Source organism: Phacochoerus africanus, chromosome 10 (genome assembly GCF_016906955.1).
Source record: "Phacochoerus africanus isolate WHEZ1 chromosome 10, ROS_Pafr_v1, whole genome shotgun sequence".
NCBI classification, from domain to species: Eukaryota; Metazoa; Chordata; class Mammalia; order Artiodactyla; family Suidae; genus Phacochoerus; species Phacochoerus africanus.
In genome coordinates, this window is record NC_062553.1 from 78,087,820 (window position 1) to 78,105,666 (window position 17,847).

The window sequence follows — 17,847 nt, forward strand, 5'->3', positions numbered from 1 at the left end:
ATTGTGAAAAATGCAAAAATGGAAACCTTTTTATTGCGAAATGAAATTGATATGTGTACTTTTAAAAATTGTCAGTATGAAAAACATGTATAGTCAACTTCATTTTAAAATTAATCCTTATGGGTTAGGCTAGATTCCATTCAGTTAGAGTTTTTATGTTCCGTTAGCTCTTGCTTGGGCAGGATGGTGAGGATGGGGGGAAGTTCAGCAAGAGACAATAATCCCAGTTTGAAAAAAAAGTCAAGTGTAACTATCAGTGGAAAGGGAAGGAAATGTGTTTGTGGAAAAGAGAGATTCATCTTGCTGTAGGAATGTGCCCACTCTAAGAAGCAGATTTGGTAATTACCCAGAGGTTAACCATGGGAGAAGATTGCTGCAGTGCCCTCTCTCCCAAGGAGCCTGTAGGGGATCAAGTAGTCCAGATTTCCAGATCCTTCTGTTTGGCTGAGACCTGTAATCAGTCCTGCTGATTATTGATCACATTCTGCCTAAAGACCAGGCATGGTCCAGGGAATATCAAAGTCGTCCCAGATCTTTGCTGTTTCTTAATGAGTTAAAGCTACAAAACCCCTGATTAGAGACTCGCTTTGTTGATCCATACCCAGAATTAACTTTGCCTTAGTTAAAAGAGCAAGTTGAATAAAAGTGCCCAGATGAAATTAAAATGAGCCTGAGGAAATTGTGGGAGTGGTGTGAGGCAGCGACAGGCTGTAGAGGGCAGTGGCTAGGTTTACCAAATTGTTTGGTAAATACTAGATTGTATTATTTTATACTAATCCGATAAATGAGACTGTTGGAAATTCACTTCTTGTAACAGTTAAGTCTGGGATTGGTTTCTAGACTTTTTGGAGAAATTTACCTTTAGTTTCTTTCTTAAGTTTTTATGGTAAATTTTTAAAATGGTACTGTATATTAAGCATCGTCTCATTTAAGTTACATGTTTTTAATGTTACATGAAAAATTGTTGAAGAATTCCAGTGTGTTTTCAGCCAGAGGTACAGGCTAACTGGAAATATAACTTTAAAATATTTTAAAAAGCAATCATAGAGGGGAAGAGTAGGGAGGGTAGCTATTATTATTCATTAGGTGTTTACTCTGGTGCATGCTCTAAGTACTTTAATCCTCAAATAATACTATGAAGTAGGTATCACTGCTAATTTTATCATGGGAAGACAGAGAGCTTAAGTAACTTTGCCCAAGGTCACACAGCTAGTAAGTGGCAGAGCCCTTACTGATTTCCCAAAACATTTTATTTATTTATTTATTTATTTATTTATTTATTTATTTATTTATTTATTTATTTATTTTGTCTTTTTGCCTTTTCTAGGGCCGCTCCCGCTCCCATGGCATATGGAGATTCCCAGGCTAGGGGTCTAATCAGAGCTGCAGCCGCCAGCCTACGCCACAGCCAGAGTAACTCGGGATCCGAGCCGCGTCTGCAACCTACACCACAGCTCACGGCAAGGCCGGATCCTTAACCCACTGAGCAAGGGCAGGGATCGATCCCGCAACCTCATGGTTCCTAGTTGGATTCGTTAACCACTGCGCCACAACGGGAACTCCCCTGAAAACATTTTAATCATATAAACCCTTAAGGGTAGTTGTTATAAAAAAACAAAACAACAAAATAAAACTGGCCTGGTAGGATTCTGTTTAAAAATGGTTTGGTTGTGTGGATGGCTTATGAGGAAGTGTTTTCTGCTAGTGTAGAACACCTTTTCTGGAAAAAAAAAATGGTGATGGAAATTAAGTGAGAGTTTGATGGTTAAGGTAGCTTGAGATGTTAGTAAGGTTTTCTTGGATGTGGAAGAGAAAGGCTCTGGTCTTGGCTGACCTGGTGTTTCTTTTTGAAAGCAGGAAGAGAAATAGGTTTCAGGTTGAGATGAGTGGAAGAACTTTTTATATTTATTATGGGAATTTAATAGGTACTATATAAACAGAGGCTATGCTGAAAATGGATAGCATGAATCACACATGTATAGTAGAATCACTTGGAAGCACTCTAGACTTTTTTCTGTAGTGCCTTTGCATAAATGTGGGAAAGTAACATTGGAGAATCTAGGCGCTTTATGTTTTTTAATTTAAATCTAACAGCTCTGTTGAAATTTCAGTGGTCTTCCTATTTTCTGTATCACACTGATATAGATGGTTTAAATGAAGGATTATAGAATTTTCTATGGCAAAAAATCACTACAAAGTTAGAATTTATAATGAATGACAAAAGCTAAATGTCATTAATTATCTATAATGAATAATTGCAGATGATAAAGAAAGAGTCCAATAACAATACTCAAAAGGTCAGAGCAGTCATTTATGTTTCCTGTTTTGTTTTATTTCCAGTAAATTGGGAAAATACATTCAATTTTACCAGTAATCAAAACATGTAGATTGTTTTTTCTTTCCTCAGGGCAATTTAGCAATATGTGTCAACATTTTAAGTGTGCATCTATTGACTATAAGGAAGTTTCTTCAAGGATATAAGGGAATGCATATAGATTTATAAACATATACAAAACATTGTTTTTTTTTTATTTTAAATGATCTTTGTTTTTCCCATTATAGCTGGTTTACAATGTTCTGTCAATTTTCTACTGTACAGCGAAATGACCCAGTTATACATACATATATATATATATATATATACATTCTTTTTCTCACATTATCCTCCATCATGCCTCATAAGTGACTAGATATAGTTTTTGGTGCTATACAGAAGGATCTCAAAGCTTATCCATTCCAAAGACAATAGTTTGCATCTATTAAGCCCAAATTTATTGTAAAAAAAATTGGGAACAACTTAAATGACTGTCCCTGAATTTGGTTTGGTCTGATATTTCCTCATGATTGAAAGCAGATTATATTTCTTTGCTAGGAATATTATGGAACAGACAGAGAAGGAAAGAAGCTCACCAATCACATGATACCCAATTTTAATTTGTTCAAATGCTGATGGTGACCACTTTCATCATTTGATTGAAGTATAACTGCCAAATTTATTTGTGAAGTTATTAATTCATATGTGTTTTGTGAAGAGGTACTTTTAAATTATTTAAATATCCTCTTCCCTAGAGTGTTAATTTATCCTATCTGTTTGGCCTCATGGTTTTCTATTTTATTGAATATATTATAATCAGTTACTGTCATTTATTTTGATGCTCAAATTGTCTCCATTTTGGTCCGTGGGAGTCCCTTCAAGCGGGCTTCTCTGCCATTGTAATGTACCCTGTCATTCCTTGGACATTTCCTCACTTTCTTTTTTTTTTTTGGTCTTTTTTTGTTGTTGTTGTTGTTGTTGCTATTTCTTGGGCCGCTCCCGCAGCATATGGAGGTTCCCAGGCTAGGGGTTGAATCGGAGCTGTAGCCACCAGCCTACGCCAGAGCCACAGCAACGCGGGATCCGAGCCGCGTCTGCAACCTACAGCACAGCTCACGGCAACGCCGGATCGTTAACCCAGTGAGCAAGGGCAGGGACCGAACCCGCAACCTCATGGTTCCTAGTTGGATTCGTTAACCACTGCGCCACGACGGGAACTCCCTTCCTCACTTTCTAAAAAACAAAACTAGATGTTTCAAGCTCCTTTTGTACTTTTCTTCCTCAGATATTGAACCAGCTTATTTATTTAGTGGAGAATAGTATTTAGAAGCCAAGATTTGGACATTAGGTTTTAGAATATTGCTGCCCACAGGTCCTCGAGACCTGGGGACTACACGTATGTGTGGGTTTGGTACCAGACCACCACAGTAAAGTAAATATCCCAAAGTGAGTCACATGAATTTTTTGGTTTTCCAGTGGATATAAAAGTTGTTTACACTGTACTGTAGACTGTTAAGTGTACAAAGCATGATGTCTAAAAATATCTTGTACATATCCTAATTAAAAATACCTTATTACTAAAAAAATGCTAATGATCATCTGAGCCTTCAGGGAGTCACAATGTTTTTGCTATAGTAACATCAAAGATCACTGGTCACAGATCACCATAACAAGTATAATAATGAAAATGTTTGAAGTATTGTGAGAATCACCAAAATGTGATGCAGAGACGTGAAGTGAGCAAAGGCTGTTGGAAAAGTTCTCCTGATAGCAGGGTTGCCACAGATCTTCAATTTGGAAAAAGCACAGTTTGTAAAAAGCTGCAATTATTGTGTTTCACTTTATTGCACTTTGCAGATAGGGAATTTTATTTTAACAAATTGAAGGTTTGTGGCAAGCCTCTGTTGTCAGATGGTGGTTAGCATTGTTTAGTAATAAAGTATTCTTAAATGAAGGTATATACATTTTTTGACATAATACTGTTGCACAATTTATAGACTATACAATAATGTAGCATAAATTTTGTATACACTGGGAAACCAAAACATTGATGTGCCTTGCTTTTTTGTAATATTTGCTTTATTGCCATGGTCTGGAACCAAACCCCAAATATCTCTGAGGTGTGCCTGTACTCAGACAATAAGTTTAGATTATTCAACCGTTTTCCTCTAGTTTATGTGATGATGAGGTTATAGATTGGCAAAATAAAAATTTCAAAGAGCTACATAATTCCTCCTTCTTTAGTCATTTACCAAATTTCAGATCTGATTCTGTTGTTTTCTTGGCTTTATGCACTGTATTTTTTCACAATTAGTTCTTAACTTCTGGTTGACTACAGTTGTTAAGATGCTTTTGTAAAATGCATTGATTTGAGGACGTTACCACGTGGAGAAAAGGTGCATCATACCACGATGAAATAGGTTGTCATGGGCGTTAATTCTTACTTAAAGATTTCTTTCTTTCTTGTTTTTTTCTTTTTCTTTCTTTTTTTTCTTTTTCCCACACCCATGGTGTGTGTAAGTTCCCAGGGCAGGGATGAAACCCTTGCCAAAGCAGTAACCTGAGCCACTGCAGTGACAGTGCTGGATACTTAATTGCACCACAAGGGAACTCCAGAGATTTCTTAAATTATGGTTATTTATTTATTTACTTTGTCTTTTGTCTTTTTAGGGCCACACCTGCAGCATATGGAGGTTCCCAGGTTAGGGGTCTAATTGGAGCTGTAGTCGCTGGCCTACACCAGAGCCACAGCAACGCAGGATCCGAGCCGCATCTCTAACCTACACCACAGCTCACAGCAACGCTGGATCCTTAACCCACTGAGCGAGCCCTGGGAACGAACCTGCAACTTCATGGTTCCTAGTCAGATTTGTTTCCATTGTGCCTTGATGGGAAGTCCAAATTCTGGCTATTTTAAATAAGTCCATGACGGCTCTCTTTCTCTGCCTGACTTCGTCTAAAGTCTCTGTCAGTGTCCTCCAACCAAAGCTCCAGCAATAAACCTTTGGTCGAATACATTACTTAAGTGAGAGAGAATTCATGCAATGAGGAAACTTTGGGGACCTCAGGAATAGAGCGTTAGAAACGACATAGGATTTTCGCTTGTATTAGGTGATTTTGAGGAGAGATTAAGGAAGTGGGCCTTTCTTCTGAATGGGATGCCCTCAGGAATCATGGATAATTCTATGATTAGATATCCTAATAAATCTTCTCTAGAAACATGGAAGACTTGATTGACCCTAACGCTGTAATTTGCAATGAAACAGTAGTCGTTCATGTTAAGATTTGGAATGTATGACCATCTTTGTTATTTGGCCAGAGCTCATGTTTTGTCTCTTGGGACATGATTACAGAGTGGCAGTATTTTATGTTGATTCATCATGGTCCAGGCATAGTTTTATCTGATGCTGATGTTTAAATGAAATTGTTGATATTCGATAAGAGAACACCAGGTCCTGGCTGTGGGTTCTGAGCCAGCTCATCACAACATCAGGACATGGTCGATGTTACAGGGCCAGCTCCCTGATGTCAGAGAGGCTGCTTTTCTATTTTCTCATCTGTTTCTACCATCTGTCTTTCTGCATCCTTAGATGAACATTTCTTCTTCTCTTTCTCTTTTATCTATCTTTCTGTCCACATCACTTTGTCTCTTTTAGGTGTTTCCAGCATACACTTGCCTATGGTTTTAAGAATAGATCAAAAGCATCAGAGGTCTGTGGTGTACCCTGATAGATTCCAGGATCCTTTGAGCCCCTCTTCCCTCCTTTATAAGCTTTGCTTATTCTTTGTTTCATTTGCTTAAATGTGTTTGCTGCCTTTCTTGGTCTTTCCCTCTCTAGTTGTGATGGGGTTTCAGTCTGCCCTAATACTGATTTGGTGCCCTTTTAGGACACTGCTTTTAGAAACTGAAACTTTACTTCCTGGTTTGCAGCTGCAAAGATGTGCTCATCTTCTGTACCTGTGCTTTCCAGGTTTTTAGGATACCATTCCAGTTGGATTCCAGTGATTTCTTATGGTCCCCATTTCATACAGGGACAGTTGATAAACTGTGTGTGTGTCTATTCTTTTCTTCCTTCTCCCTAATTTTGGCCTTAGAAAGAAAATGGCTCTTCTCTTTCTTCAGGTCCTAATTGTAGTTTAAATTGAATGCTTTTCTATGCCATATATCCTGATTCTGAATGGGAGCTTTATTTTCCCCCGACTTTTGTGAGCTTGTTAGACCTCTTCAAGCCCCAGTAAATTATTCTCCAAGTTAGTCTCCTAGACTTTTTCAAGATTTTTCACAATGTGTGTAGTTTCTGTACCTGTCCATTTTTTGTATCAGAGTTAATTTTCTGGTGATTATTTTTCTCTTACCAAGTAAAATTTATAAGCATATTTATTTGTTGAAAACATAAAGAAGATAGCTCTTGCATAGGACCAGATAGTTTGAACATTTTGTACTACAACAGGGTCAGTTGGCCATTCAACAATGTAGATATATAAGAGTATTTAAGGGTGTCTGGGAGAGTTCATCAGACAGTAAAATCAGATTACATGGTGGAAGTTAAAATTATTTTACATAGTAATTTGAACAAAGATAGGGACATAAAATTGTAGGAAATCGAGACGGGTGTATATACCAGGTTGGGAGATTGACTTACTAAAATATGAGATGAGAATGATTAAGGGAACAATTCCTGCAGTTAACGAAAATCAAGGACCTTCTAATTGTGCTAGTTTGTCTAGGTGCTAGATAGATGAAAAAGATGACATCTCTGTTTTCAAAAAGATTAGTAGACCAGGGGAAAGGACATATAAAAAAGCAATTGAGACACAACGTGACAAATGCAGTAATAGGTTATATACTAACTACAGTGAGGACACAAATGAGGGAGTATATGTTCTGCTTGAATCATTTCAGGATTTCTCAGGTGGCCATTGCATAGTGTTTGCTGGGCTAGACTCACAGGCATTCATAGTAGAGCAGAAGTTATTTGGTGACTGAATAAGGACAGTTTTCATGGTAAAGAGGTGTGCCTATTTAAGCTAAATTTGGAATTAACGTTTTGTTTCCATTAAAAATAGTTTCTGGCAGTTCCCATGGTGGCGCAGTAGAAGCAAATCCAACTAGTATCCATGAGGACGAGGGTTTAATCCCTCACCTCACTCAGTGGCTTAAGGATCTGGTGTTGCTGTGAGCTGTGGTATAAGTTGCAGACATGGCTCAGATCCTGCGTGGCTGTGGTGTAGGCTGGCAGCTGCAGCTCTGATTCAACCTCTAGCCTAGGAACTTCCATATGCTGCGGGTGCAGCCCTAAAAAGCAAAAAAAAAAAAAAAAGTTTCTACTTGTAAATTCTATATTGCCACTTGGTGTTGAATGGGAGGAATCATGGCCCCAATTCAGTGAGTCAGAATTTACTTTTCTGGAGTTCCTTTCATGGCCCAGTGGTAATGAACCCGACTAGGATACATGAGGATTCGGGTTTGATTCCTGGTCTTGCTCAGTGGGTTAAAGGATCCGGCATTGCTGTGAGCTACAGTGTAGGTCGCATACATGGCTCGGGTCTGGCATTGCTGTGGCTGTGGTATAAGCCAGCAGCAATTTGCTCCAATTTGACCCCAAGCCTGGGAACTTCCAAAGCAAAAAAAAAAAAGAAAAAAAAGGAATTTACTTTTTTATTGCATCTTCAACTGATGGATGGAAGGACTGCTTGGTGTGATAATTGGGATTTATATGTTAAATGATTTATATGTTAAATGATTCAAGAAAAACCTTATTAATTGGTAGATTTTAATGTTATCCGAATTATAATAGGCATGTATAAGTGCACCATCGTATTTTTGGTGATTTTTGTATTGATATCTTTTTGTTTGAATTCTTATAACTAAAAATAGAAAATTCCTTAAATGGTTATTTTCCTTTTATAGGTGGTAGATCATCTAGTGCAAAATTACCTGCGGTTCCAGCAGTTGGTTCAGTTCCACAAGACCAAGTTTCCAATATGAGGTATTCAAGCTGCTAACTTGAATATTTGTGATTTATTCCTTTTGATGACTCTTAAAACTGTCTAGCTGCAGTTTTTTAAAAAGTTTACTTTGTTTCTTTTTAAAAAAACTTCCATGACATTTAGAGTCTTTGGGATATTTTAGAAGTTCCTTCTTAAAGATTATGAGATGTAAAAGCTTCAAGAGAAGTAGCTGTGATTAATAAATGCTGCATGCATAGCAAATATTTAATAGTTAATTAGCTGTTTATGGCTTATGTTTCATATGATTGCAGATTGAATATTTGGAATTTGTTGTTCATCTTTCCTAGAAGTGCTAAAATATGAAGTTTAGCCAATCAACCAAAGCCATATTTATTCTGAATTGTAGATAGATTTTTTTTTCTGTCATTTATGTTGTTTAATTGGGAATATGGTATTCAAATTCTAATTCAGAATGCTATGAATATATTCGACCACTAGGGCCATTGTGGCCAGAGTTCTGATCAAGATTTTCCTTACCACAGTTGGAAAATGCATAACATTTTACAGATGAAGGCACCAGGGTGCTACAATGGTAGGCTTGCATTTGTGATATTATCGGGATAAGAGGCTCCAAGATATAAAGTATTATGGATAGTACCTCAGTAGAAATGGTTATTGACTGCAGAAATTTCCAGCAGCTTACCAGCTGATAGTTTCAGTAGCATCTCTTGTTAGTAGCATGAATGAATAGAAGGTACTCCTTGTATAAATAGTAAATAAGTATTGGCTGTTTGTATATGTCTGGTTTATGAGTTAGAAACTGTATATCCTGAAATGCAGTGAAGTTGCATTTTTAAACTCATTAAATATATATGTATATAGTTAGATATGGATCCAACCAACTACAGATTGAAAATATTTTTTAAAATTCCAGAAAGCTCTCAAAAGCAAAACTTGAATTTGCCTCACATTGTCAACTATTTCTGTAGCATTTATATAACATTTACATTTTGTTAGATGTTATAAGTAATCTAGATCTGATGTAAAATATACAGGAAGATGTGCATAGATTATATGTAGAATCTACATCATTTTATATAAGGGAGTTGAACATCCCCAGATTTTGGTACTTGTGGGATGTCTTGGAACCATTCTCCTGTGGAAACTAAGGGACAGCTGTGTGTGTATATACATATGTGCTTATGTGTGTACACATATATGTATGAATATATGTACATATAGTCACAAAGACATAATGTTGTGTAAATTGAGATTATAAGTGTGCCAGTGAAGTATGCTATTTGCAAATGAAAGTTGTTCAGGGTGCATTAGAAATTTTTAGAGATTAATGTCAATGAAAGAGAATATAAACTAATTCTTTCAGCTTATAAACATTTATTGAGTTTGTAATATATGCTGCAGCTGAGAACTTAGAAATGAAGGCATAGTTCCTCATCTGCAAGTGCTCATGATTTAGTGGTCAATAGAAAATTTGATAAAGGATTGATATCGTTTGTTTAGGTTGTAATGGGGCTAAAATCAAGTGCTTTCTACTGGCCAGTTAAGACTTCAAATAAGACCTGATGCTTGGGGTGGTTGTTAACCTCATAGGTTGACTGTGAGGGCTAGGGCTGGCCATACAGAGCAGAATAAAAAAGGATGTTCCAGGCAGAAGGAATGGTGTGTGTAGCAATAATGAGTCTTTAGGTAATTTTTAAATTTTCACATAATTTTACATTTCTATGGAAATTTGTTTGAAAAACTAGAAAGTTGGTAAATACTAATGAAGAGTACAGGTAACTTAATATCTTTCCATTAGTATTACAGAGAGGCTCGAACATGCTTTGGAAAAGGCAGCTCCTCTTCTGAGAGAGATATTTGTAGATTTTGCACCTTTTCTTTCTCGGACACTTTTGGGTAGTCATGGACAAGAACTGCTTATAGAAGGAACAAGTAAGTGGTTTTTCTTTCTTAGTATGTATATTTAAATTTCAGGGTTAAGAACTTAAATGAATAATAAGAGATGCATGAGGTTTTATTGTTTGTTTTCAACCTTTAACAAGGCTTCTCTTACAGTTCGTATATATCTTTTAAAGAATAAGCACATCTGATATTCTTTCTTATCAGTTCAAGGTTTTTTGTTAGTGATTTGGAATAGATTTGTGTGTAGATTTATTACTGTGTGTTTTGGGGAATTAAAAAATAATGTATCGAACCAAAGAACCAAGATATTTTTATTACATTAAAATTAACTATGAGAATTGGGAAATGGAGAGACAAGTGTTACAGTAATTAATATTTACCTGAGTGTTTTTAGAAATTTAAGGTCTATATAAACAACACTGTATTGCCAGATGTTAGGAAAATGAGGAATGCCTTATTAGTCTTTATTAGTGGAATTATATTTTACAAGTAAGTAGAAATAACAGTAGTATTTTACTCTGTCTTGGCTATTAGTACATAGATAACTGGATCTTTTCTACATATCCTTCTTGGAGATTGGGTTAGAGTTGCTGAGTGATTGGGAACCATGCTATTGATGGAATAGATGGAGGGGTTCCCAGATGGAGGGGTTTTTTCCATGGAGCACTTGTCAAATAGTAAATGTCTTCTAATATTAAAGAGGTTAATTAACTTAAGCATGTGAAAGTAGACTTAACTAAATTTCCTCATACAACAGAAATCAGTTCGAGACATCAACTTTTCAAATAATTAGTTCTATCTAACAGCGTGACCAGCTGACTTCAAAATACCAATATTCTTTCTCGTAGCTAGAATTTTTAATGAAGAAGCTAGAGGACTTTCATCAGTGATAATGTCAAATTGATGTTTTCATTCAAATGTGTTTGGACTGGAAGTTGGCTAAACCTGGCTTGTCTGTATCCATGTTTAATGGTTTAAAGATAAGACACATATTGGCCTAAAGCTGAAAAATCATGGGAAAGCACAGTTATCTGTACATTAGTGTCTTTAAATATTAACTTATAGTTTTAGTGATCATGATTTTTTGTTGAGTATTAGTCACTAGGTGATCTCCTAAGGGATTTCTTAAAACTTGTGAAAAAAGCCCCTCTTTTTATAGAAATAAGGATATAATGATAATGCAATGTATAGGTAGGTTAATAGTTTAATGCAATGTATAGGTAGGTAAATAGTTTAATGCAATGTATAGGTAGGTTAATAGTTTAAGATATCTGAGTGTTAACTATGGGATCAGCATTTTATTTGATCCTTAAAATATCTGTCTGTAAGTAGGGATTTCCCATTGTGGCTCAGTGGGTTAAGGACCCAGCGTAGTCTTCCTGAGGATGCAGTTATCATCCCTGGTCTCACTCAGTGGGTTAAGAATCTGGCGTTAATGCAAGCTTTAGCAGCTGCAGCTGCAGATGGGGCTTAGATCTGGTGCTGCTGTGGCTGTGGCGTAGGCTGGAAGCTGCAGCCCTGATTCGATCCCTGGCCTGGGAATTTTCATATGTGGCAGATGCTGCCATAAAACAAACAAACAAACAAACAAACAAAAAAACAAAAAAAAAGAAAGAAAGAAAAAAGAAAACATCTATCTATAAGTAGCAATTGTCAGGTAAAACAATAATTTCATTATCATCTCTGCTGTAGAGGTATATGGAGTTGGTAATGATTGTTATCATTTTCATATTGTCAGAATGTAGCATTGAATTTACTTGGAAAAAAGTTCAGATTTTAAAATATTGAGGAGTTCCCATCATGGTGCAGTGGTTAGCGAATTCAACTAGGAACCATGAGGTTGTGGGTTCGACCCCTGGCCTCACCCTGCGGGTTAAGGATCCGGAGTTGGCATGAGCTGTGGTGTAGGTCGCAGACATGGCGTTGATCCTGTGTTGCGGTGGCTCTGGTGTAGGCCTGCCGCTACAGTTCCGATTAGGCCCCTAGCCTGGGAACCTCCATATGCTGCGGTTGTGGCCCTAGAAAAGGGAAAAAAAAAAAAAAGACCAAAGAAAGATTTTAAATATTGAACTAAGTTTGGGGTAGAAATTTATCTTATCTGCTAAGGGATATAATTATTTAGCCAAGGACTATTTGACCTAATGAAGTAATAAAATTTGAAAGGAAATGAATTGATAAATCAAAGGACTTCACCCTAATTTACACTTCACATATCAAACATATATTCTTTTAAAGTGGTGTGACTGTTTAACTATATTTCATTTTGTAACAGTGAAATAAATGTATTCATTATAGTCTCTCAGTGTAGCAAAACATTTTTGTTGTTTAGTTCTTTGAATTTGATAAAAGATCCAGCAAAATAGGATCATTTTAGATACACAGAAGTATTAGATTTGCCAATTCTAGGAGTTCCCGTCATGGCGCAGTGGAAATGAATCCCACTAGGAACCATGAGTTTGCAGGTTAGATCCCTGGCCTCGTTCAGTGGGTTAAGGAGCCAGTGTTGCCATGAGCAGTGGTGTAGGTCCCAGACACTGCTCGGATCTTGTGTTGCTGTGGCTGTGGTGTAGGCTGGCAGCTACAGCTCCTCTGATTAGACCCCTAGCCTGGGAACCTGCATATGCTGCAGGTACGGCCCTAAAAAGACACACACATACACACACACACACACACAATCAGACACAGAGAAAATGCCAATTCTAGATCTTTGAACAAAATTTATTTTAGAGTCAAATTCTTTCTGGGAAATTCTGTTAAAACGATAAAAAGATGATGCTCTATTGCTCATCTATAAACTTGAGCAGTCATTGGAATGTATTCATAAAAATAGCAAACAAGATACTGACTTCAGCCAAAGGGGGACAGACATCAGAAGTAAGAAAGACTACAACTCTATTATCTGTAAAAAGGTCACCACACCAAAAACCTATAAAAATGAAAAGACAGATGAGGGAGAAAGGAAAAACCCCAGAAAAACAGCTAAGCGATGAGGAGATTCTCAGCCTCCAGGAAAAAGACTTTAGACTGTTGATGCGGAAGATGATGCAAGACACTGGAAATAAACTGGAGGCAAAGATGGTTAACTTACAGGGAACACTGACCAAAGTGATATAAGATATAAAACTTAAACAGGAAGAGATGCAAAATACAATAACTGAAATAAAAAATTCACTAGAAGCAGCTAACAGCAGAATATAGGAGGCAGAAGAACGAATAAGTGAGGTGAAGGACAGATTAGTGGGAATTACGGATGCAGAACAGAAAAGAGAAAAAAGATTGAAAACAAATGAAGAGAGTCTCAGAGAACTCTGGGACAACATGAAACGCACCAACATCCATATTATAGGGGTACCAGAACGAGAAGAGGGAGAGACGGGGACAGAAAAAATATTCCAAGAGATAATAGCCGAAAACTTCCCTCACATGGGAAAGGACCCACTCACTCCAACCCAGGAAGCACAACGAGTACCATATAAAATAAACCCAAGAAGGAATACACCGAGACACATATTAATCAAACTGACTAAAATTAAAGACAAAGAGAAAATCTTGAAAGCAGCTAGGGAAAAGAAACAAGTAACATACAAGGGAACCCCGATAAAGTTATCGGCAGATTTTTCAGCAGAAACTCTGCAGGCCAGAAGGAAGTGGCATGATATACTTAACGTGATGAAAGGAAAACACTTCCAACCAAGAATACTCTACCCAGCAAGGCTCTCATTCAGATTTGAAGGAGAAATCAAATAAGCATAAGCTGAGAGCATTCAGCAACACTAAACCAGCCTTACAACAAATACTAAAGGAACTTCTCTAGGCAGAAAAGAAAAGACAGCAATGGGAAACAAAAATTCCACAAATGACAAGGCTCACCAGTAAAGGTATATATACAGTAAAGATATGAAATCATCCATGCACAATTATATCACCAAAATCAGGAATCATGAGAAGAGGTGGGTACAAATGCAGGACACTGGAGATGAACTTGCAATTAAGAGAACAACAACTTAAAACAATCTCATATACATATAGACTCTTATATCAAAACTTCAGAATAACTGCAAACCAAAAATCAACAATTGATACACAAACAAGGAATCTCTGGAGAAGAAATATATCTCAGTGAATAAGTGCATAATCCACCATGAAGGGGGTCATTTGACATCATTCTTGGAATGCTGAAGTCTTCTTACATCTGATTCTGACTTCCTCTCCACCAAAGAATTTGTGATAATTGTAATTAAATAATGCAACTGTACAATTAAATAATACAGTTATACAATTGTATTATTACTAACCATTTCTCTCCATGGTACAATGTAAGGTCTATAATGTCTTGTTTATCACATCACCTAGAATGGTGTATTGCCTATATTGAAGAATCAATAAGATGTAACAAATTGTGAGGACGTATTTATATAGTTACACTGTTTTTTTAACCAGTTTATGCATTTTAAATATTACTTATTTTCAGAGGCTATATTATTTTTGTTATTCTTACCAGTTAAGTTATTCTTTTCATTATGCTATATAAAATATTTAATGGTAAAAAAAATAGCAAACAAATCTAAGAATATTTGTAGAGTTTGTGTATTTTAAGTTATGACAAACTCTTTCCTGGCTCTACACATTGTAAAATCGAAAAATTTTGATTGGAGGTGATCATAGCACAGTACTGTTCAAAACACACCGGACTGAAAGGCAGCAGACCTCTGCCTTGCCAGTCACTAACTGTGTGACTAGGTCCTCAAAGTTTATTACTTTAAACATTTTTAAATGATTTTTATTAATAATTTTTAATGAACATTAACATATTTACAAAATAGGAAATGCAATATCCAGGAACTCATTCTTGCTTACCACCCAGTCTTTGTTTTGCCATAATTATTATAACCATTTCCCTTTGTTTTGTGTTAGTGGTTAAAACAGTCTTAGACATCATGTTGTTTCATTCCTAAATAATTCATAGTTCATATAAAAAGAAATTTTTTTATTATATAATCATATTTTCTGCCTTTATACCTAATATTATTATTAATAATTCTGAAATGTCATCTAATCCTCAGCCCCATTCATCTTTATTTAAAAGATATTTGGAGATCTTGCTATGGTGCAGAGGGTTAAGGATCTGATGTTCTCTCTGCAGCAGCTTGGGTTGCTGCTGAAGTATGGATTTGATCCCTGGTTCTGTGCAGTGGGTTAAGGATCTGGTGTTGCCGTAGTTGTGGCATCGGTCTCAGCTGCAGCTTGGATTCCATTCCTGGCCTGTGAACTTCCATATGCAGTGGGTGAAGCCAAAAAAAAAAAAAAAGATTTTTTAAATATATTTTCTTTCAGTTAAGAGCCAAACAAAATCAATTAATTGCATTCAGCTGTAGCTTTTTAAGTCCCTATGAATGTCAAATAATTTCTCCCTATTTCTCTGTTTTCTTTTTTTCTTTTATGTCTTTTTAGGGCTATACCCACGGCATATGAAAGTTCCCAGGCTAGGGGTTGAATTGGAGCCATAGTCACCAGCCTACACCACAGCCACAGCATCTGAGACCTGATCCACATCTGCAACCTGTGCCACAGATTGCAGCAACACCAGATCCCTAACCCACTGATCAAGGCCAGGGATTGAACCCGCATCCTTGTGGATACTAGTTGGGTGCTTAACCTGCTGAGCTACAATGGGAACTCCTCACTGTTTTCATATTATTGACCTTGTTGAAGAAGTATGGTTGGTGGTTCTGTGGACTGTTACATATTTTGGCACTCTGTGGCCGTTCTTCCTGGTGATGTCATTTAACTGTTTCTCTATGCTGTGTATTTTCTGATGGCTTGAAGTTTAATTTAAAAGTTTAATTAGATATAACGCTTCATATTACATCATGCCTTGAGTGACATGTTTTCTGATTGTTTGAATTTTAGTGATATTAACCCCCCTTTTAAAGTAGTTATAACTTTTTATAAGAATTGATGTTTTATTACTTTTATTTTTTAAAAATATCTTCATTTTCCTAATCTTAATACACTGTAATAATTATCATTACTCATCAGTTATTTCTAAGTATACCACAGACTGAAATAATAAGACAACAAGAATATTAGAATTTCCCTTAGAAGCATGGGGCATAGGAAAATAAGTCATCATTCTTGGATCATCCTCAGTTTTCTTACTGTGTTGTCCAAAGTATTGCATTATGTTTTAAGATATGCATTTGTTTTCTCAATGGAATAAGAAATTAGTATTTGGGCAGGACAAAAATATCTTAGATATTACAATGATTTTTGACTTTCCAGTGGACCACAGCACATCTTGTCCAGTTTATCTTTAGTATTAAATTATACTGGGGCACTGTTAAGAAAAAATAGTCTGAAATGGCTCCTTAAAAATGTTGAGAAATATTGGTATAAAGTCTGGATATCATCTTCATGGTCTTATTTTTAGCTTTTACGAATACAGTTAAGAATGCAGAATTTTTTATTTCCTGCCCACAGTGGTCAGGTGAAAAAAATAAGTTAAGACTTTTTATAATTAGTAGACCATCTGTGGATGAATTTGAAGCGACAAGGAGCAGTACTCATAATTTTTATCAAAATCATTACTTCACTAGTGCTCAGTATATTTCTGTGGACAAAAAGGAAATTGGTTTTCTCAGCATCATTTCATTCAACAGGAAGGACTCTATTCTACAAAATTTATGCAATGTTTTGTGACAAGAACCTGGAGCATTTCATTTTGCTAAAAAGGCGTGTGACTATCCTTTGTTTGTGATGACTATGCATCATTTACTTGGTGCCATTTATAAGTGAACAAATATAATATGAGTGTATGCATGAAGATGGGTGGAAGGAAAAGTTCATGTAGAAGTGAAAAAATTGAGAGGCTTGATATTTCTAAATGGTGTTTATAATCTAAAGAAGGAAATATTTTGCAATTTGAGAGAAAAGAAAATGGCTGTTGTCTCTACAACAAAATTTTGAATAATCCAACTTTTCCAAAGAATTGCACTTGAAGATGTTAGTTCAAGAAGAATCAGAATTCATGATAAAGTTGTTGCTCCTATTAGAATTTTACTTGAAATTTAAATTCATATGTATAGATGAATACCATGTTTACAGATGTATGAAGAATAGTTAATTATATTCAAATTATAGACCAATACTTTCAGAACCTGGAAAATGGGAAATAAATTTGAGTTTATTATGTGTAAATTCTCATTAAAACGTCTAATAATGTTTACACCATCCCTTTATCTTTCTGTAAATTATTTAAGGTGACTTAAGATAAATAAATAAAACAAAAGTCAGGTTCTTATGGTCCAGATTGTAAATGCTCATGACTGTTTTTCATGGTATGCTTCAGAGCTTAGATATCTCAGTGGGTTCACAAGTTGCTAGCTTAATATCTGGTAAGTCATTTAATACTTCTGAGTTTAGTAGTAAGCAAAGCAGTGGTAATAGTCGTTGGTTAAGTAGTCACCGGTGAAGAAATTGCAGTGATCTTTTTTCATGAAATACCAGAAGAGTATAAAACTTGCCTTTGGCATTCCCACTTTGCCCTTTTTGAAGAGACTAAAATTCCATATTGTTGAAAAACCAATGATAACACCAAGCAAACTGAACCCATGGGTCAGATTATGAACCTAGTCAGATCTCTGAGCCTACAGTAACTT

At 36.1% G+C, this 17,847-nt stretch overlaps 1 protein-coding gene across 4 annotated transcripts in view; it reads left to right on the forward strand.

Moving 5' to 3' along the window:
- LRBA (LPS responsive beige-like anchor protein) overlaps window positions 1-17,847 on the forward strand; it is a 709,127-nt gene that overhangs the window by 185,125 nt on the left and 506,155 nt on the right. For all 4 annotated transcript variants that reach the window (XM_047799683.1, XM_047799685.1, XM_047799682.1 and 1 more), the window contains 2 exons: window positions 8,226-8,304; window positions 10,086-10,219. In XM_047799683.1, the coding sequence (XP_047655639.1) occupies window positions 8,226-8,304; window positions 10,086-10,219 (213 nt within the window). The remainder of the gene's footprint in view (window positions 1-8,225; window positions 8,305-10,085; window positions 10,220-17,847) is intronic.